The sequence below is a fragment of the Harpia harpyja genome, chromosome 13 (genome assembly GCF_026419915.1).
Source record: "Harpia harpyja isolate bHarHar1 chromosome 13, bHarHar1 primary haplotype, whole genome shotgun sequence".
Lineage (NCBI taxonomy): Eukaryota > Metazoa > Chordata > Aves > Accipitriformes > Accipitridae > Harpia > Harpia harpyja.
The window spans coordinates 10,572,312-10,595,124 of record NC_068952.1 but is presented as its reverse complement, the minus strand read 5'-3'; the positions used below and the strand labels follow the sequence as shown (position 1 = coordinate 10,595,124).

General features: G+C 37.6%; 1 protein-coding gene across 5 annotated transcripts in view; it reads right to left on the bottom strand.

Moving 5' to 3' along the window:
* Nucleotides 1-22,813, bottom strand: part of USH2A (usherin) — a 408,741-nt gene that overhangs the window by 53,085 nt on the left and 332,843 nt on the right. For all 5 annotated transcript variants that reach the window (XM_052805222.1, XM_052805224.1, XM_052805225.1 and 2 more), the window contains exons 59-61: nucleotides 19,903-20,061; nucleotides 19,103-19,265; nucleotides 12,811-13,165 (exon numbers count right to left, since the gene is read on the bottom strand). In XM_052805222.1, coding sequence (XP_052661182.1) covers nucleotides 12,811-13,165; nucleotides 19,103-19,265; nucleotides 19,903-20,061 — 677 coding nt within the window. The remainder of the gene's footprint in view (nucleotides 1-12,810; nucleotides 13,166-19,102; nucleotides 19,266-19,902; nucleotides 20,062-22,813) is intronic.

The following is a 22,813-nucleotide window of genomic DNA, read 5'->3' as shown; positions in this document are numbered from 1 at the left end:
TACTTAAAAAGTCACATGTTCTCAGCAATATTTGTCCTCAAAGGGGGCACTGTATTTGACATCAAAGCAACTAGAGCACAAACTATTGTGTTACCTGGTGGAAAAGGTGATGTTTTTCTTCTCATTTGCTCTCAGGGTCTCTATTCAGTGTTTTTAGGCCAAGACTTTCCAGTAACGTTAAGCACAGCACTTAAACATGTCACTGTCTTAAGCTACAACTATAGCATAAATCTCATGATCTATTGGTACATCACAGGTCTAGCATTCCTAGCATAGACTAGCATTAGAGAAAAATCTAAATTATCATCTGTCTTGAACCCCTGAAGAGAAAACAATATAAAATAATTTTATGATACCATAATGACAAGAATAATACTTCACTTCATCTGGGAAAAGATGTGTTCCAGACTTCTCATTAATTCTTTTTTAAAGCCTGCTGAAATGTAAGAGCTCTGCAAAGTTTCATTTCTTGTGTTTGTGCAGAGTAAAGTTTTCTTTATAGCAAAAATACAGAAAATTTATTACTGCAAGGAGTCCACTTCCCTCACTCTCTTGCTATATTAAATCTGCATTTGCAATTCCGATTTTGTGGGACAATTGTAAACTTGGTACCTTTCTTGCAGCCACTAGGGTAGCATATCTACACTGCGTGGAGGATTTGGCTCAGGCTAGGAACTCTGCTCTGGATGGGAAAAAAGAATCGGTGCATTCAAACCTGCAGGAATTGGACTTGGAAAAATAGTTGGAGCAAAATTCAGAAGCAAAATGAGTAATGATTTGTGATATGCCCCAGTAGGTTAAATAGATACTGGGACCTCTGTTCATCTTCCTGTTGTGAATATATGACTCCTGGGAGTCCTTCTGGCACACAGGAAACAGACACTTCAGCGGTCTCATTCAGATGGACCATACCCCAGCAGTAACATTGTCTCTGTTAGGGTAGTGTGGGTACAGAAGTGTTTAGAAGACATAGGTGCTACATAAAGAAGGTGGAGCAGCCATGGATTAGTTTAAAAAAGACATCCTACAGCTGCAAAGCCAAATTGCTTAGGGGAGGCTACTGTGCTGCAGGTCGAGCTGCTGCTCTTGCACCAGTCAGAGGTTGCCTTAAGTGGACATGTAAGTGTTTGTTTGTCTTCCAAGGCTTTGCCTGCCTAACTACACAGCCTCCAGTAATATAAGACCTTTAAAGGACTTTACCTGACTGAAGCAGAGTCCTGCCTGTTGTAAGAACTGCAGAATATCTGGAAATAGAAAGAAGTTCCTAATAAAAATCTGAAAAAGACAGAAGTTATTTTCTACTAGACCCTCAGGATGGGAATTAATTCCTATTCCCTGTATCACTCATCATAGTCTGTAAATGTGGTCTTAGAAAGGAAGGGCTGAGAAAGGAAAGGAAGGGAGGGAGAAACAGTTTCCACAGTCTTGATGGAGGGAGTAAAGCAGCCTGCAGTTGCCAGAGGTATAACAGATGATGTTTGATGCCCTAAAGGCTGCAATATAGCACCTGCTGCTATGGTGAGAAGAATTTCTCTGAATCCAGTAGCAACTTTGGCAGGAAGGTGAGAAAAAATTCTCTGACTCTGGTAGCAACTTTGGCAGAGGTTCTTCCAGCAGGACCTCCACTTCATGGGTAAAAACCTTCTCTCCATGCTCATACTTTTTCTTGGCACTCATAAAGCAGTTCAATGAGCATATCCTTTCCTAGTCTTCCAGCCCATCAGATGCTGGTAGAGGGATATCTGTACCAATCTCTCTCTTCCTTTAAAGACTGAAGAGAGTGTATTTGACAAATGCTAAAGAAACAGGCTTAAAACTACAATACAGTTTTTACAGTTAAACAATAAAATCCATCCATTACAGGTGCATGTGACTAGAGTACAATACACTTAGATGTTCCAGATCCCATTTGCCGTGCATTTCTGTAATTTTGGTCAGATAAAAAGTTCAAGGTGCTGAGGGAAATACTTACAGTTTGTGATGGGATAAACTAAAAAAAATTGGACTTTGTTTCCTCCTAATACAGATTACATGTATGTAAACTAACCCCACACATTGTACATAGGAAGTTTTCAGACTACCATCCTCACAAAAGTCTACTACTTTCTGCCTTTGGTTTCTTTGGAAACCAACCAACCATGAATGACTTTTGTTTTGGTGCTTTCATCTGTGATCATACTGGTACTGAGAAGCAGGAAGGACAGATATAAAGACTGTTTTGAACTTCATTGAATCTGATTAGCTGTCTGGTTTGGGGTCAATTTAAATTTGTCAAGAGTAAAAGTCCCCTGTCATCTTTTCCCTGTTCCACACACAAATGAGATCACACACGATTCAGAAACTCTGCTAGGTTTGAAGACAAATGCAAGAGCTGCCTGCCAGCTCATTCACCAAAAGCCAACCCAGTCATCTAACTCGCAATCTACCTTCATCCATTCGTCTGTTCGACATCGCTCGGTTGTGTTTTCAACATTGTCAAAGCTCATTTCACGAAGCACGAAGCTCCAGCAAGAACTGGGTGCCCTTGCAAGGATGTGGAAGTTTCTGTCTTCAAAGGTGCACAGGCAGGGGAAGCAGCAGCTCCACCTGCTCAGCTGACCCAGAAAGACAGGGTCCAAGGGAGGGAGGGGTGGCAGCAGTGGGGCGCAGGACCCCTTGGTTCCCAGCAGCCACCTCTACAAAACGGTACAGACCCCTCAAAGTGCACCTCCCCTGAACCACTGATGTGCACCCAGTCAGCCAGATCCCAAGCTGGTAACATGGTTGTGCTAGGTTATTTTACCAAAAGGTCTGGCATATATGAACTATTAAAATCTGCACATGGTTTAAAGTAGAAGTGGTCAAACTCGATATTCCAAAATAGCATTTATTATAAACTTACGTGATTTTTCCATTTTGTATGGCCATCTCAGAGTTTTTTCTTTACAAACTGAATAGTTGGATGAGTGTTTTTGAAATGAAATCTCATTGGCTAATTACTCACTTTATTTATTTACAATTTAATTTCCACATTGTATGATGAATCACCACAATCAGTCAGTAATGAATCTCCTGACTGGATAACTACTTTCGTTTTGTTTTTAATAACAAATAAGTTACAGCTATCTTTAATAAACAAATTTTTAGGATTGCTAACTCTCTTAGTAAAATTCAGAGAGCTTTTGAGGTTTGAAACTATTTTAATACTCTGCAATTCTCCAGTCTGAAAAACAACAGAAACTCCCATTATGATCCAAAAGAATAAAAACAACGCTTCAGTTTGAAGAGAGTCACATTTTGGATTCCTTTTTCATACCCAGTTAACTTTATATACAGTTGCAGTATAATGTGGTAGTAAATTTATACCCCTCCATTGTCACCTGTTCAAAATGCATCAGAATATTCAGTATTTTTTTTTCTGTTTTTAAATCTCCATCAGAGCCTGTGTGAGAACTGGAATAAATAAGCAGCCACGTTTTCCCATACTGGAAAAGTTCCAGAAGGGAAAGGGCTCTTGACATTACAGAGCTAAAGGAGTTTTCAAGACACTTTCTATTTCCATACTCGTTCTTTTGTATGCTAGGTTGCCTGCCATTATGTTTATGTAATTCTGACAGTGTTCTTAATGACACACTAACAGATTGTAAAACACGCTGCTGGCATTTACTTGTTTTTTATATTTTTAAAACAATGTCCTTCATGTAACAGTAGTTAAGCGCGGCAGAAGGACATCATTAGAGCCATGGTTAAACTGTAATTTACACCATTAGGAAGGCAGGAGCAATTTTTATTGCCTGGCAATTTTCTTGCTGAAATATTTGGACCATATGGCTCAATTTGTGTAATAACCTTAATTTCAGCACCCTTCAGGTCTGCCTCCATCTCCTACGGAATGGTAAAATGCGGTTTAGCAGAAAAGGCAACTGTCTATACTTAGAGAGTTGAGATTAATAACATGTCACGTCCTGTTTTTGGTGAAGGAATTCGAACAGCAGCCAGATGGTATCTCTACAAATAACTGTCAGGGGTCTTGATCTAATCAATACAATGTATTAATACATCTCCCTTCGCTGCTTCTCGAGGGGCTAGCGTGCAACATCTGGAAAGATTGGGGGGACCGCCAAGTAGAAAGCTGATCCTTTTCAGAATCAAACTGAGCCCAATTAATTTTTCATGTATACTTGATAACTGTTTCATAATGAGCTATGCGTCTTGATGGAGTTAGGGTTGGCGGCATGAGCGGCTTGTGCTTCCTATCCCCATTCAGTCCACTTACAGAAACCAACCCATTAATCAAACTATCTGGCATAAAACTGAAATCTCAGCTCAGCAAGAGATCAATAACCATCCTTAAAAAAAAAAAAAACAAAAGCAACAACAAAGACCCCACCACAGAACAAGGCTTTAGTAGGCAAAAGTATCCAGGCATGACATTAGTAATTACTTTAACAAAAGCCAAAACTCAGAACCATACTCACCTGACAGGCACCTATAACATAGAATTTAATATTAGCTTCCTGTCAAAAAGTAACATTTAAATCCATTAAAAATACACTGCCATTCTGCTTTCTAGATACACAGGCCATCTGGCCCCTATTCACCATAACTGCTATTATAGTCTCAAAAATAATATTTATATAGTGCTGTAAATTAACAGACAGACACCCATTTTCACTCCCAAAGAGCTTTCTGTTGATAAACTCATGTTTTAGCACTGTGCAGGAATTAGGGTCTCGCCCCCTAAAAAAAAAGTGTGGCAAGATTATACATGCATTCCAGTGCTTTTTGTAAAGTCTGAAAGGAGGAGAGAGAGAGAGGTCACTTGGCAGGCAGAAAATGGGAAACTGCAACAAGCATAGGGGAGATGAGCTTGAATGAGGCTGTGAAGCTGAGTGATGGGAATGGATTCAAAAGGGAGCAGTAAAGAGAAAGGACAGGAGGTCAGCTGAGAATACTAAACTTATCTTGCGTAGGACACCCCACGGCTGTTTGATGAGAATGACTTTGGTGACTGTAGACCTGGATTAGATTCAAATGGAGTCCCCAGCGGTACGATGCTCTATGTTATATTACCAATTCCCATGAGTCATATGGCTTGCTCTTGCTTTTTTTAAAAAGAGGTAGGACTGTCTGTTTATTAAAATTACCCATTGCTTGTTAAAATTCCCTATGAAATATAAACATATGACATAACATCTCTCAGCCAATTTGAATAAAAGACCTTATCTGTGGAGGGGAGTGGGGCACAAAGATAGGATGGGGGGTGGGGAGCGGCCTTTCTAATTTTCAGCTGAAGAATTCCTGGATCTGTAGCTGTTGGGCATGACCCTGGGGATTTTAGGAAGCTGCCCTATGACTTTACCAACAAAGAGTGTTATCTTGGAGTTGCCTGATACATCCACTTAACAATGTTGGTTAAACATGAATTAAAATCTAGTCAAATCCAATTAAGCATTTTTAAACAGATATCTAATTTGAAAAACAGCTGTACATATTACCCAACAAACTTCCACCTCCTCCTTCTCCATTTTTATTTCCTACTTATATATGAAAAAGCATCTGTAGCTTACCAAAACCTTGTTTTTAAAGCAGATTTACTGCAGTCGCACACAACATGGCACAAAGGGAAGAATGTCCCTCATATTATATTTTCCTATCAAATTATACTTAATAAGGTGAAGGTTTGTGGGGGTTTCTGTTTTGTTTATTTTGTTTTTACAAATTAGAAAACATCCTGTCAATGGTGTTTTTCTACAGTACCTGATTAGCTTAATCTTATTCTCACAACTGAAATGCAAGATTTACAGAAAAATATCATAGACAAAAGCATAAATATGAAGCATATATAAAAACATATACAGAGAAACAGCATATAGAGCATTTATACAATCTCATTTTAGGCATCTTCCTTCAGGCTTTGTCATGTGGTCACCTATTCTCTTGTGACTGCAGGTGCACAAGCTGAAAAGATTACCACTTCGAGACTGCTGCCCACCACCACCTTTCTGTCAGAGGGTATCATCTTTTAAATCTGTCAACCTGCACAATCCCATTGTGTGGGTTAGGAAAGACCAGCTGATTAATCAGCTTAAAATCAACCACCTTCTTTTGACTGACACATGCCAGCAGTGGCACACAAATGCACTAGAGGAAAGCAGTCTCGTGTGAACAGTTGCAGGCCAAGGACAGTAAATGTCCATGCCTTAGATGTTCTGTAGGTTTCATGGTCTATAGAGGACATTCATGCTCCTAACTAGGTTAGATGCCTGAAGTCAGAGATTGTAAATATCCCTCAGAAAACCTAATTCTACATGTGTTTCACTCATCAAAAAAAGACCTACGGAATGGGTGAAAACTGGATCTTGCACAAGGAGAAACCCAAGGATAAAATACACCAGATATTTCCAAATAGGTAACTAATTTATTTGTAGAAAAAATTACCTATTGATCCAGGCACTCTGGACTAGTCAATCTAGAGTGTGCGATTAGGCATGGTCAGACACAACCCTATCTGGGTTTTTACTTCTGGTCCAAAAATTTATCGAAGGGCAAAGTTATGTTAACTTCATGTTGCACACTGAATTAGGAAGAAAATATTCAAGAAAAAATGTAATGAAATAAACTCCTTTGCTGTAACCTTCGCTAATTCAAATCACCAGTTGCCTGACAACATATTAAGATCTCACAGACACCAGATAAACCTTTCCCTGCTACCCCGCATCCTACCTCGCAAGGATTCTTTCATTCTTGGCAGAGTTCCAGCAGGGTCTAAAGCTATGTTTCTGTGGCTGCCAAAAGCATTCAGGAGACACTGAAGTGGCCTTGGTTACAGCAAGGATGGTATAAGTAGCAGAGCTGAAGCCTCTCTCTTTCTCTCTCTCACTATTCTCATCCAGTTCTATTACCACGGTACTTTAAAATCATCAAAGTTGTGCAACAACCCATTTCATCCTTTCTGCTCTAATTAGGCAATTCTACATGTCTGTCTTGATAGGTGGGGCTTACTGAAGCACTTAATCAGTTTCTGGAGGGGCATCGTAGTGCCAATCCAAATGCTTATTTAAACAGAGCTGTAGTGCCAAATCCAGCATATTCTGCAGCAGCATGGAAACAACAGAATCTGTGAGACACAGATTGCCTCATACACTTTTTTTTTTTTAGCAGCCTTCAGTGTGAAGGAGCACTTGTCCTGTATTCATCCTGTGTAAGCTTAACAGGTCTAGAGATTAAAACACAGGAAGCATTTTATATTATTGGGCTTTCCTGGCAAATAAAACAATTACAGCAATTCCAGTACAAGCCCTTCCTGAAACTGTGCTAACAAGGCTTTGAATCTTAAAAACTGCATTTAAATCAAATGATTCATTTGCAAACCCATCACATACAGCACACACATAGTAGGTGTGGGTCATTTCATTGGAATTAGAAAGCAAATGTCTCTATACATGAGAGGTCACCAGTTGTTGTAAGTTAAAATCTTTTCATTGTTAGGCATAATTAAAATACTCTAACAGTGGTTTCAGTAATTTAAGCATTGCAGTATTGTTGTAATATTTTTCTAGGCTTCAAGAGTTCACAATTGTTTGGTCCAATCAAATCTGGGAACACTGGAGAAGTTATCACCCATCAAGGTAATTACTTTCAAGTTGAAATAATTACTCCATCAATGTTAATGGTCTTTCAACTTCAATAAAGCACTCACCTGCCGATAATCACAGCTAACCTCTTGCTCTCATGCAATTCCCTCTCTATTTAGCAGGTTATATTACAGCCGTTAGAGTGGTCACTTGTCCTGAACAGCTGCTGAATTTCACTTTGATCGGCTGTGAACCATAAAAAAATTAGTCATCTGTGTATGATTTCCCCCTAACCCATAAGCCCTTGCAGAGCTAAGGATATGATCTTTTGGCTGTCTTAGGGCACTGCTGAGCAGCCATCTTGTTTCTGGTTGTGGCTACTTTCCACTCACTAACAGCAGCACAGTAGCCTAATTAACTTTTGCCCTCCACTGCCATTTACAGCTTTCATTCTTTGCTAAGTAGCGCATCTTCTGAATTTACGGCATGTGCAGGGATTCCTCCATTTAGTCTCATCTTGTTTTCTAAGGGTGCAGTCCATTTCCCAGGCATGTGAAATAGGCATGTATAAAAAAATTTCACCGGTCCCTCTCTTTGGCATATTTTTTCTCATTCTTGTGGCTATGATCTTCATTCCTTCTTCTATAAGGAAGCTGTAATGTACAGTCCTGCATACTGCATTACTGAATAATGTTATGTACGAGGAAGTTACTAACTATGTGGTATCTCATCTCCAATGCTGTCAAATGTTCACTGGTCTATATGAGGAAACAGAAATGAAGGATCACACATGGATGTATTAAGTATTTCTGAATGTGATGAATAGAAAGGAACTAACTCTGGATGCAAGATTCCAGATATCTGTTAAATCCTGCATAGGAGGCGTGTGTATATGGCAGTACTGGCCACTTAAAATTATTTCTGTTATAATATATTTTATATGGAGTTTTTCAGCAAGTAGACTTTATTTATTATTTTTACTCTAGTTATATATTTGACATACAAATTACTGTCTGGTTATAACAACATAAATCGTGCAAGCCAAAGTCTCATCCTCCTACCTAAGTCTCTATTATTATTGCTATTCTGCAATATGTCTACAGATTTCCCTACCACAGATGAAGCATCTGCCAAGAGGAGCTTGGCCAGTGTAGTTATATACCATGTCCCCAAATAATGTAAGGTAAGCCAACATGTGTTCTCAACTGTTAGCATAGCTGCATCAAAACCAAAGGCTTTGCTGGTGCAGTGATATCAGCTAAGAGATGTGTTAATTTTTTACACCCCAAGCTGACATAGCTATGCCAAAAAAGCCTTGTAGGATAAATTTGGCCTGAGACCCTCATACTGCAAAACACATTGTGAGTAGACCTGTGCTTCTAGGTAGGCACAGGTGTAGGATTTCCTAGGAATAAGGCCTATAATGCTTACACCTATCTCTTGCATCCTGTAACAAGCACATTGTACTTTTAGTTATGCTCTGCTGAGGTGGATTTGACACACTGAGGCCTTGATTCTACATAATAATAATAATGGGGGTCACTGCCCATAGCAGGCAGAATTTTTCTTTATAACCCTCATCTCTGGATGCTTTTCCTTCTCCAAGCACATTCTAACAGCTACATAATCTTACATGTTTCACTCATCTTCTTGGCTTTGAATTCTCCTGCTCGTGGTAAACAAACACTTGATATAATTGTCATGGGAGAAACAGAATTACACACCCACAAAACTTCTACCAAGAAAAAGTCCAAACGTACTCCCAGTTTCACCTCATAGCAACATTTGGAATACAACAGTTAAAGAGCTGTGACGCTTTGATGTCATTTGGCAGGTACTGGCTCTATAATGAAATCAGCTCTGGGTCCTATGTTCACAAGCTTAAGCCCTAAGTTCACAAGAGTGAGAAGCTTGCTTTGACAATCTAGTCACTTTATGCAGATTTCTCTAAATGAGATCTTACTGTCAAGCCATTCCTCTATAAGCACATCTGTCTCATGTTAATGCTGTCAATAAGACACTAAATATCATTCTTGCTTTAGAGGGTTAAAATGAACTGGGAAGATGTTGTGGTAGACACTTGTACTGCTGTAACCATTCTTGACTTGACTTTGCTCTGCAAATAAACCAGAATGTCAGTTTAACTTGCTGTCACCTAACATCTGTCACTACACTCCTGGCCAAACAAGCTAGGGAAATGCGTGACACTGCTCTTTAACTGCGAAGCATCAAAATGGCTCACGTGTACTTCACTCACTTCTAACGCTGCAGGGAGATCCTCCTTTTGTTTGAGTGGCAGCAGCTTTTGCTCTCAGAACTGAGTTTTTGCAGCATGAAATTTCAAGGGGTCAGCGATAACCTTAAGGTACCAGACAGCCATACCTCTGACACATTAATTCAAATACAGATTAATGCACCTTAACTGGGGAGTGCATAGTTGCATTTTGGGAAGGTAGAGTGGACAAGTCTGTCAAATGGTTTGAAAACCCACAAGATGCTTCCCATTTGGCTCTGGAAATGGATGGAAACAGAGCTGTCAGATTAGAACAGGTCTGCAGGGATATTAGCAAGAGCTTAATTTGTATCCTGCAGTGTCACAAGGATTGTATTTCTACTTTAGGTTTTGGTCAAGCTTTATGTCCTGTGGCAGGCAACCAGGGAGCAACCGACAAGAGCAAGGGTGGGATCAGCTACTGTGATTCTAGCACTGCTTTTTTTCTGGAATAATCTAATGGGATAAGAATGGAGTCTAACAGATTAAATAAAGGACCGAACTCATTGCTCGCTTAATACTTTAAGTCTTGCTTGTAACATGGAAGCTTGTGTGAGAGAATGACTAATGGCGTATCCCACGAGGGAGCTCCAACAGAGATGCTTTAGGAGATTAAATGGTTTAGCCTAGTACCCCTGAAAGCTATATTTTAAAGGGGCAGAAGTTTAATCATTGGAATGCTAGTTCCTTCAACAAAATTACATTTTAATTAAAGCATCTCATTCACAAAGCTACAGTTAAGGGTATATCAGCAATTTCATGCTAAAATTCTATTTTTAAGGGGTTATAACTTTGAAAGTTGGTGTCCAGGTTTTTGCCTGCTGGGATAATTGACCTGACCTCCTGAAGATATCTTTGATAACAGGACTCCGTGCACTTTATGTCAATAACTTTGATTCAAAGCTTTAGCTCTTCTACTATATTCAGAAGAGGTAGGATTCAGATCTCAGCTCCTTGGTATAAATCAGCAACAACTCTATTGAGTTAATGTGGTTGCAACAGCTTAAAGTGTGTGTAACTGATGGAAGAGCTGTGCAGAAAGATTTCTCCCCAAAGGGTAGTATAATATTTAAAAATAAAAAAGGGTAGCAAAAATAATAATTGATAAATGTTCACGACAAAGGACAGTAGAAAAAACATGCAAGTCAGCTTTGCTGCAACACTAGTAGAACAGCTATACATATGCTGCCAGAATGTCATTTTGATTCAGGATAGTGTTTGGGGAAAATAAAGGATTTTGGAGCCAGGAAAATACTAATTCAGTAAATAATAGCTTGTTAATTTCAAAGGCTTTTAACTGATGCTGTTAAAGAAACACACTGTGGCAACATTATTTAAAAGGCCATTTTGGTAGGTTTTATTACCCACAATACAACCATCTTGGACATGCTCTGTTGTTGTTGGCATGCTTAGAAGACATTGCAATGCATGACCAGCCAGGTCAATTCTGATGCTCAGCAACACATTGCATGCTGCTGAAGCAGACTACTAGGAGAAGCCCTGTCATTTCGCTGGCTTTGAAATCTTAGGTGTCCCATCACAATTATGATTGTGATTATTTTTTTTAAAAACAAGTTAAGGGAGCTGAGTACCAAAATCCTGCTGAAGTTCAATAACTTTAAAATCCCAATCTACTTTTTAAGACCTAACATACTGTACAATGTGAATGCAACTATTTCAGAAGCTAAAAGTATATATTCCTATCATTCAGCTCAGGACCTGTTTTCTTTTTCAGAAAAAGATGTTTTACAAACTTAATCCGTTTAGGCTTCCAGGAAGCTAGACACAAAACTGCTTTGGAACCATATGATCACAAGAGTATGTAAGACTACTGAGCTAGAAACTTCTCCCATCTTGTCATGTCAAGATTTGTCTAAGGAATGGAGTTACTTAAAGGTTACTATTGGGTATTCCAGAGAAAGCTCTTTAGGATCCTACTTGAATGTCAAACAGATACTTTATAATTGGGGTAATTAAGAATTTACAGGATTTCTGGTGTTATTCAATACAAACATGGTCTATGGATATCATTTAGGGAAAATTCTAGGTTTATGAAACTGAGGTGGCACTGCTGAGGAAACCCAACCTTATTACAACCTCCTTAAACATTTTCTAAAACTTATTTTCAGGAGACAGCTAAGTATAGCAGCTATCCTAATATACAGCAGTTCAGTTCATCTATAAGCTTTCTTTCTATAGAAAGACTAGAATGTAATATATAGGTGGGAGGAGCAGTGGTAACTGCACAAACCATAATCACTTCTGTCACTGATTTACATAACATTGTTAGTCAGTTCGCAAAACAACCTGCCCTTTCCTGAGTCTATCCCTCCACATGCTGAATAGAAATGTAATATTTACAAACATTCATGTTTGGAAAGTCCCTTGAAGGGAAAGACATGTTAGCAGTGCAAAGTAACATTCTAATACAAGTACATATAATGAAAGTAAAAGTAGATCGGCTTTTATTACTGATGAATTATGAGGGGAACATGCAAATGCATTGCATATATGAACTATGTAATTACTAATGAATTCATTCACTTCGTGATTCCAACTGAATTACAAAACTAGAATTATATACAAGGAGGACTGATTTTATTGTTCTTTGTGCAGATCCTGTGAAACTATTTCTACAGTCAGACAAAAAGCTCAGGACAGTATTTTCAGAGTGAGGCTGAGACAAAAAGCTCAGGACAGTATTTTCAGAGTGAGGCTGACAAAGTTAGATGCATGTGCTTAATTCCTCCAGACATGATCCATCTATGCTTTTGAGTAATCTACTTGCCTTTACCAGGAATTAGATATTAATGCGAAACGTTTCAGTCTGCATTGGGCCAAACACAAAATTTAAACCAAAAAAACTACTGGCAATTGGAAACCCCACTTTTCCAATCAGTGTTAAATGAGATTTTTAAAATACCACAGAGATCAAAGCAGAGTGAAAACAACTCAAAACTGGTTTTGTTGTCCAGTTCTTACCATTACGGTTAGTGCTGTAACAGCTGGGATGCTAAATGTTGGATCACTGCGTTTTTCTTGATAGACTACTCGATACAGAGATATAACACCATTGGGAGAGACAGGCTGGGTCCAGTTCAACCTTACTGAGTATGCACTTGTTGCTTGTGCCCAAGGGGCTCCCATGCCCCAAGGGGAAGCCTCCAGAGTTTGGGTTGAAGCCCAGAGGCTGTCCACTGACCCCACAGCATTTTGAGCTCTGGCACGATATTCATAGAGAGTGAAAGGCTGTAGAGCATCAGACGCATCAATAAATTCCAAAGTTCCTTCAGTCCAGATGAACAAAAGCAGCTCTTCTTGACTGCCCATACGACGTCTGAAATTAAATCAAAGGCAATGTGTTTAAAATTGAAAAGAACTTTAACAGTCCCATGGTAGTAGATCCTGAAGTTCTAAGCTCAACCTGTGCCTCAGAAAAGTACAGAATTTATTTCTATGTATTACACACACAAGGAACTGCCTACCTACCTTTGCATCTTAAAAGCATTTCCCTGAACTTGTGTTAGGTGCTGAGTAGTGAAGAAGAGATTTTTGAGGCAATCATTTAATTATTCTCCTTTATCTAGAAGAATACTACAAAGCATGTCAAAAAAGTGTGCTGTCACAGTCCATAGCAGCAGGGTAGTAATACAATAGCATATTGTCCTTTTAGGATAGAAGACATCAGGTATGAGACTTTCAGAATTTAGAACATGAAATTTTAAATCCATATGTAGTTGCTAAGTAATGACTTGAATTGCAGTATGGGCGCAAGTTTTCAACAATTCTGAAAATCAAACTATTTATGGAGGTACTCACCTCAGGATCCCTCATTTATGGAAAACTTATGACCAATTTACTTGAGCAAAATGTTACCTAGTGAACAAGGGATAAATATACTATCATGCCCACAAAACCAAAGCTGCGCACTCTTAAATTCTGATTTGCCCACAATAAATATCCCATTTGCTCTTGTGAATGGAATAAGTAATCCCTTGTGCATAAACTTAGCAGAATTTGCAGCTCCACCACAAAAACTCATTAAAATATCACAGGTAGTGCTTTCTGTAATAAACAACATATTTTTTCCAATGCTGTTTTTGTTTAAAAATGCAAACTTAAGATATATGAAGGCGATTCACTGTAAAGGCTTTTGGCACAATGTGTTTCTATTTTTGTACATATGTATATATATCTGTATGCATGCATACATACACACACATATACATATACATGTACATATAGCATTCCTACTACAGATCTGCTTGTGTTGGACCTGGTAATATTCTGAGTATCAGAGAAGATTACAGATGATCCTCAGCTCCTTTCTAATGTGGCCTCTTCTAGTATATAATTTACAACAGTTGTAATAAGGCAAGCACTCATCTTCAAAACAGAGTTATCAAATCAATTCTTTCACTTGGCATAAAAATGTTTGTGTGAAATTAAGTTGGTTACATTTAAACACTGTGATAAATCTCAATGACGGTTGTGCTGTACTACACATGAATTTAAGTATTTCCCCTACTCTTCACAGGAACCTTGGCCTTTGCAGAACGTAAAAGCACTTTCACCCTCCGTGCCAACAACAAAAAACAAATTACATTATCTGCCACTTTTATTGCAAGTAGGGCAAATTTGCAGAAATAAAATTGGTTTGTCTGACTACTGGGTGTCATCATCACTACACACACAGAAGCTGAAGAACATTTCTTTGGCAAGAGAAAATCTGTATTTCACAGAATTCTGTCAGATTTTATTTTGTTAGATCAACCCAGGAATTACTTTAAAAATACAAAATGCAATAATTTTTTAAAACTGATAATCTTAGCTGCTTGTAATAATATATACCCAGGTATTTACATGCAAATATGAAGAATATAATGAATGCATGTGTGTACATAGCTGTTTATTCATCCTTTGTGTATATGCATATATAAGGCATGCATGAATACATTATTTTCCTATATGAAGCCAAAGTTTTGCTACACTCTGAGATAAGCAGGCTATATGGACACTGTTTAGTTTAAAAGGGTTAAAGTGTGATTTTAAAAAGAGAAGAGTTTTGAGGTACAATGTCTCTAGTGTAGTGAAATAGGCAAATTATAAGATGTCTTGATACTGAGAATTGTTTGGCAGAACTGGGTGGAGAATGGCAGGTAGAACAGGCAGGAAAGATTCCCTAGCAAATCTCTCTCTTGCAACAAAATGTCTGGAAGAGTTGGGGTACAAAATTACCCATTGACCCCAAAATTCCATCAGCTATTTTTAATACACTTCCCCATGCTCTATTGTAATGGTAAATTAAGCCTTACACAGAGCTCTCCCTTAGATGCTGTTCACTGACTTAATGCAAGACACATAATTCTGAAAGGTGAAACGCTATTATGTCTTCCTCCTGCACCTAAAAATATACTCTTTTCTCTGTGTATTCAAAAACATGACTAAAAAATCTCTGCAGATAAGTGAAAAGAGAGTATATTTTAGTGCAATAAAGTCACATTTAATATGTCTTGTCTGACCAAGCAGTATGGTACTTAAATGAATACACAAATTCATGTTGTATAAATTTTCAAAACTCTGCGATAAACAGTTTTTTCACACTGGAAGATAAAATATGCCACCAACTGTAAGCTCATCCACAAGCAAAGCTGTACAGTGTAGTCTGGTTAAGTATTTAGATCTTATTACTGCTGAATATTTAATGAATGAAACTTATGGTTAGGTAAATGGTTCCATCTGTAGCGCTAAAAACCAGAATATCTTCATGTATGAATAAACTTTGAACAGAAGTGGTTGAACAGTCTGTAATCATTTCAATCGTCTTAAGATTTAAGATTCAACTGCTCATTTAACTGGAAGTGTTTCTTATGTACAATGAGCTGCAAAGGAGAATAACATTTCCAAGAGCTGGAAGCTGTCTCTTAATCTGCATAGTCCGATTTGCTGCTTACATTCATTTTAAAGATGCTCACATACAGTTATTTTTATAAGGGCAAATTCTCCCTGCCCCACTGCCAATCTGAACAGATGACATAAAGAGGAGAATATAATCTTCTTTGTGACAGATAACTATAGAGCTGTAGGCAGAGGACTGCAGCAACACTAACTGCAACACTCATCCCTCAGCTTTCTTATGTGGAAGGAGACCCAGCGAATCCCTGAGGTCTTGCAGGTCAACCCAGAATTATTCTTCACATGTTTACCTTTCAGCATGCAACAAAAGTAGATGTTTTAGCAGTGCCTGCTGTTTTCCTTACCAGAGTGGTAGTGAGTTATTTCTAGAAACACTGAGAAGTCCTGGGGTAAAATTCAAATGATTGGGGAATCAAACTGTCAAATGTGGGGGAATAATGCAACATCAACAATGCTGCCCCTCCACAGTTTCACATTCAATTAAACAAAGCAGCCTCACTTACCATTTGGATTCAACAAATATATACTAATGTATATTGTATGTTTTTCTTTTCTCCTCTTCTTTTTTTTTTTTTTTTTTTACAAGTTTTGATGTCAAAAAGCAAACAAAAGGAATTTGAGATTATTGCATGTAACATGCTAGTTTAGATTAGGTATTATACCAATTACAGGTATAAATAAAACCCTTCAGGAGTTCTTATACTCAATGACAGATCCATCTATAAGGTTTCTTATATTAAACCATCTACTAATATATGTGCCTTGGAAGCTGTCTTTGGTGCAGCTCATGGTTAAGGGTATAAGGGTAAGAAATGAATTAATCATAAAGAGTCAGTCTAGAAGCCTCTACACTGCAAGTCACAACAGCCACTGAGACATGTCCTCTGTCACAACAGTCAACAGCCACTGAGACATGTCCTCTGTCTTAAATTGCCTGTTGATTTTTCGGCTACATTTTTACCATCAGGATTGTTCAGCTAATGAGATCTACATTACAATCTTGCATATATATACTAAATAATACAATCTTGCTGAACATGATGTAGACACTTGGACAGAAATTCAGACACTCCCTTGAGCAAGACATGAACCAAAATACTTCTAATTTTACAGGCAATATTTCTTTAAGAGTCATCTCATGTGCATCCTACACAGTGCATGCTGGTGGTCTGCAGAGAGCAGTTCCATTAGCTGATGTGACCTACATCTTATTAAAATACAGCAAGAAATACATCACCTATTTCCATAATATTATTTTTCCAGACTAGCGATTTCTGTGGTTGTCACAGGGATGTTATGTATTGATGAATGGGAAGAGAAGTAGATTGTGTGATTGTCTCATGAACCAGATCTTTTCTCATTCACAACCTCTTCTAAGTTGTGGTCCTTGCTAGAAAAGTTTTAAAGCCTCAGATCTGTGTTTAAAACAGTTATATGAATCAAAAATAAAATGTCACCATCTCTTTTATCATAAACTAACATTTTAATTTTTTGGTTTCTAACAAAATGGCTGCAAACTTGCAAGTGCTTTTATGATTCTAGAGGAAAGCACAAGTCCTGCCATTTTAATGCAAAGACCTGCACACACACTAGCTCCCCAAGCGTTCCAGGTTTTGAGTTAAATGAATTTATTTTGGTGGTGATGCAGTAAGGAAGAGGCACATGATGAAGAAGAAATTACATGCCATAACCTCCCATAGAAATACTGCAGTCTTGCTGCTGCTATAACAATGTAAGGTTATGTGTGGCTACAAAATGAAAAAGAACTATGTGCTTACATCCCATTTCTGATTTTTTTTCAGCTATCTGAGAAAGATTTGATATTGTTGTTGTCTAAGCACATTTAAACTTCAGCTGAAATAACTGCCAAGTGATTCATGCCTATGTAGGTGAATATAACGATTGTATCTGGAGCCCCAGTGCGCCATTTTCATTTCACTTTAAATAAAAAACAAAATGTATCTATGTCAGTCAGTGCCCTTCTGCTGTACTCAGAGGTATCAAACAGGCTACAATTATGATTGTGAAGTGATTGTGTCACATTGGAGGAAGGTTTATTGCTTTTGAGTCTGCTAGGCAGTAACACATTCTGTTTCATATTACTCTTTATATCATTGTTTGGCTGTGACTAGAATAATCAAATGCCATCAAATGCTGTCAAATTCAATTTACAGTATTTTTCACTGAAGCAGGCTTTCTGCATTATATTTCCTGTTTTCCCTTTCTATGGTTGCCATGGAATAGCAGCGGTAATCATCAGCTTTATTTACAAAACCAACAGAGTGAAGACATGTCTTGGGCTATAACATACACTTTATTCCTCTTCATACAGGGGAGGGACTTGGGTTTTTTTGATCAGACAATTAAAAAAAGGAAACAAAAGGATATTTCAAGAGAGCCGAAATTTTTAGAGACTACAAATGTGTTTAAAGCAAAAGTGAATTTATATTAATTATGAATGCTGATTCGAAAAAGTAATTTGATTCCCTGTCTTCTCAGTCACAGCTCTAATATAATAAAATATCCCAAACTCTTTGTGGGAGGCTAGGTTCAGCCCAGCATGTGTTTACCACACATGTTTACACTTGGGAAAACCAGGAATGTCATAGTTTAAATTCTTATCCAATACATGGCTTGAGTTTTATATTCTCTGACTTTTTCAAGCTATTCAAGAAGGTCCCTTCATCAAGCTTTTAAAAAAGGATCAATGGACACAGCAGATGTCAGTGCTCTGCTACTTTGATAATTCCCTAAACAGAACTATCTATATAGAAAAATCCTCACACAGAGCTTATGAAGGTCCTCATAGGGAGTGAGGATGTGTCAGTCAACCACCTAGGCAGGGCAGCTGAATACAAACATGAAGGAACACAAACAGATGCCCTGTAATCACACTCTAGATTACTTACAAACAGGAACATAATTTGTCTTGGAAAATTGATCTGTGTTAGGAACCTAGATACCATTTCTTACTTTTAAAAATCTCAGAAATGGTGAATTACTCCTGCTTCCATTCCAAAATTCTCAACTGTCTATCAGAGAGGATTGAAAAATGTACCTAGTGGTCTGGGTAAACTCAGTGAGAATATCTAACGTACAATTTTTTGTCTGTCCCTTTGAATTTTTAAAAATATATTTTCACCTGCTTTTTGTCATTTGTCAATAAGGAAGATGATTCTTGTCTCAGCTCTTATTCTCAACTTGTCCATCCATAGATCAGCATCTTACCTTAGCATTTCAAAGGCAATGTATATTTTACCATATACTTCTACACTTTTTTCTACCTTCTAGTATATCCAGGAATAAAGAAATGAACAATTCAATAAGACTAAGAATCTGAGATGATAAAAGCATTTACCTGTAAATAAAGTAGTTAGTAATGATGCCATTTGGTTTCTTAGGTGGTGCCCATTTCACTTCTATGAGTGCAGATCCCATTGCTTTAACAATAGGTGGGCTGAATTCTCTAGGAGGTGCTTCAGCAGTTCTTGAATATGTTTGACCACCCACTCCACACCCACCTACAAAACCAGAAGTTTGCTTAGTGATGAGAGCTTCTTCCTCAACAAAAAAAACCAGTAAAAGCAAATGAATGTCAAGTAAAGAAGTTCCTGATGAAATGGTGCCTCATTTCACCTCATTTCATTATTAAATACTCATTTAAATTACCACAACTCCACTGATGAATCACTCCTGATTTTCACCAGTACAGGTGAGGAGAGAATTGGTTCCAAAGTGTCATTTTAGAAAGACTTATTTCAATAGGATTTTGAAAACGTCCATTGAAGTCAAGGAATTTTGTAATATCGGGGCTCTTCTCTCCTGTCTTTATGATTACCACTTCTTGTTGGTGAACAGTTACAGAACTGATTTTGCTCTGTATGCACATTTTCAAATATTGTTAAGCTATTTGTGAAGAGCTTTTAATAAAATGGCACATATTACCTAAAATACATTTTTAAATCTCCATTTAAAATATTCATGATATAACATGGAGAAATATTTAATGCTTCATTCAGTGCTAGGCTTTCTTTTTACTAGGTAAACATTTGACTCCAGTGTAGGAATAAGATTTTATCTGTTTTGCTGAGTTGAATCTATCTGCAAAACCTCCATTCCCTTCCAGTCAGAGAGGTGAGTCTTTCAAAATCATCTTACCATTCTGGCATGCTTGTATTCTTATCTCATACAGGGTGTAGGGATCTAGGCCATCGACAAAAGCAAAATGTGCACGTCCTACTGGCTTCACCAGTGGGGTGGGACTGCTTGCATTTAGTAAGATGTTGTATTCCAAAGGCACATTAACAATGAATATCCCTGTTGTGAAACAGAGAAGCAGCAGTGATTATCTGAAATACTAACAACAGTGCAGGACAACTTCAAAGAGGCATTAATCATATGCAATTTTAAATGTAAGCCCCCCCTGGAAGTTTTACCTACAACCTCTTTTGGAAACTACAACCATTTAAATATAAACTGAAACAGATCCATCTACAGATCACAGCCGGAAGACAGACATTACAGTTCTTAGTTAAAAATCAAAATTCAATTCAGTCAATGCCTGTGTTGCAATTGCTACTTCTGGGAAGAGTGACCTTATGACTGGGAACCACGCAGCTTTTATTTTTTTATTTTAGAGGGGCGACAGCTACTAAGCACTGCTGTTTGAATATAGAGTCATATGATCAAAAAAGTTAATTGCCACCATTCAGCAAAGGATCTGGTTTTAGCCCAGCAGCAGTAGCTGAGTGTAGGTTCTTAGCCTGCTTTACCAGTAAAGTACAATACACTAGCTTGAACCAAGAAACATATCATTTCAACAGATATAAAAACAAACTGTTTAGTTTTTGTTGAAGAAAAAACCCTCAATTTTTACTATTTTGTTTTAATTCAAACGTTTCCCCCATCTATTCCTCTTCCCATGCTGTCAATTACTAATTTTCCAGTTCTGCTGAGAAGCTGAAAAAACCAGTTTCTCCATGAGAAGAAGCTAAACCATATGCCATCCCCTCAGAATGATCGGCAGAGGTTCCTGGATCTACTTGTATTTCCTCCCACATGACTTCTCAAGGGGTTTTTTTCTTCGGTTTGGTTTGGTTTTGTTTTGTAATTAGGAAATGGGCTGTAGGCTTTTTATTTTTTGTCCACTATAGACTGTTCTGTGCAGACAGCAGCAATTTCATGAAACCAAGAGAATAACTGAAGAAGAATGTTTGTTAAGTGTGTTTCCTTCATTCCACAGTCACGTAAGGCACAGTCTTAAAAAAGAACAAAGTACAAAGTAGACAAGGTACCTTTCTGAAATGAGTCAAGATGTATCTGATTGGTAAGAGCACATTTGTCTTTCAACACAACACCTACTTTAGATGTCACAGAGATGTCTTTGTGATTGCACCAAGAACTAGATGCCTATGAGCAGTTCTGGGACTTGTCCATATCTTGAGAATCTTTCCATTCTTAACTTTGGAAAACAACTCCATTCTTTCTCCTAATTGTGGTTTTGGTCCTTTTCTGATAAAGTATCTACATTGATACCATTACCCTGAAGCTACAAAGAGCATTTTTTTCCACTGTTGTGCATCTTTTAGATGGATTTTTTTAGCTAAGTATGTATGTGAATATGCACATTAACTAAAAAAAAAAAGTTTACAAGAAATCAGAGAGATTTCAAGTTTATCTGTGGTACTATAAACAACAGATGTACTTTGGAAGATCAGAAAAATCTTTGAAATACCAAGTTTTTACAATTCTCAGAAGAGGATGTGAAAATCCCAAAGAAATAAGATGCTGCTGCCTCACTAGATGCTAGACAAAGGAAATGCCATTACACTAAAAAGCTGAAAAAATAGCCCTGAAGTGGAGGCATGACTTCAATCTTATTCAACTGCTCAGCTTACAGGAAGAAAAAAGATGCTGATATTAGCTGTTGGAAGAGGTGAAGGGAGAAGGAGACAGAAAGTGCAAAAAATCCCACTGTAAAATTTTCCTTTTTCAGTGTAAAAGTTTCAAGGAAAACACCAAGACCTAATCATTAAGAATGGAATAATAGAAATACAACTTTTAAAGTCATGCAGGATGTTACAGAGTAAACTTCTGAAAGGTGATCTTGAAGTAGGTGGTTTCTGCAACAAAGAAAATTATTTTTTGTCTGTGATATATAGAAGATGAAATGCTCCGGAAGAGTGCACTTGAGTGTGCATTGTATAATTATACCAGTAATTAAAGATATACTATTACAGCTAAACTGTAACCTTTTTTATTCTTTTCTTTTTTCTATAATTGGAGTGCCTGTAAAGGATACAACAGAAGATCGGAAAGTAAGAGCTTGAAATGGTAGACAGCACATCAAATAGAAACCTTTTTTTAATCTCGTAGTTAAGGTCCCCTTCTTCTCCAATCCTGACAACAGACCAGATATTTCAGCCAGAAAAACCCACCACCTTATGAAAGTGACACATAATTCACTTTTGTGCATCTGATCAGTGCATATATTCTAGGCAAAATTCACCAGAAACATTTGAAATTGGAACTATTCAGAATGCTTGATTTCCCAAGGAAGATTAAATACAAACAAGGACAGCTGAATCCAGCCATCGATATGCAGCAAAGGACACATTTCAAAATAATTGACCTATCCATGTCCAACATTCAGTCCATATCTCAGCAGAAATGCTAAAAAAACCCCAAACAACGAAAACCTAAAATCTTAAAATTCTGCTAAATGTTGCAATATATTGGGAATGGTACCAATAATAAATATGCTCAGGAGAAAAAATAATCTCAAGTGAACATGAAATTGTAAATAAAACCAAGTAAACATCCTGAAAAATTCCAATATCCAATGAAAATCCTTCTACAATTTGATGAAATTTGTTGAATGCTAAGATCAAAGGTCTGCTTTATAATCTGAAAAATAAAAAATATATATTCATACAACACAGAAACTTGTAAAAAACCCCTTTCTTCCAGAATAGCCTTCAGCATCTGCACCCAGTCTGAAACTACTACCTTCTGTGCTCTGATGACCGAAGGAAACAAAATGGGCATATTTGTTACAGTCAGCTAGGAA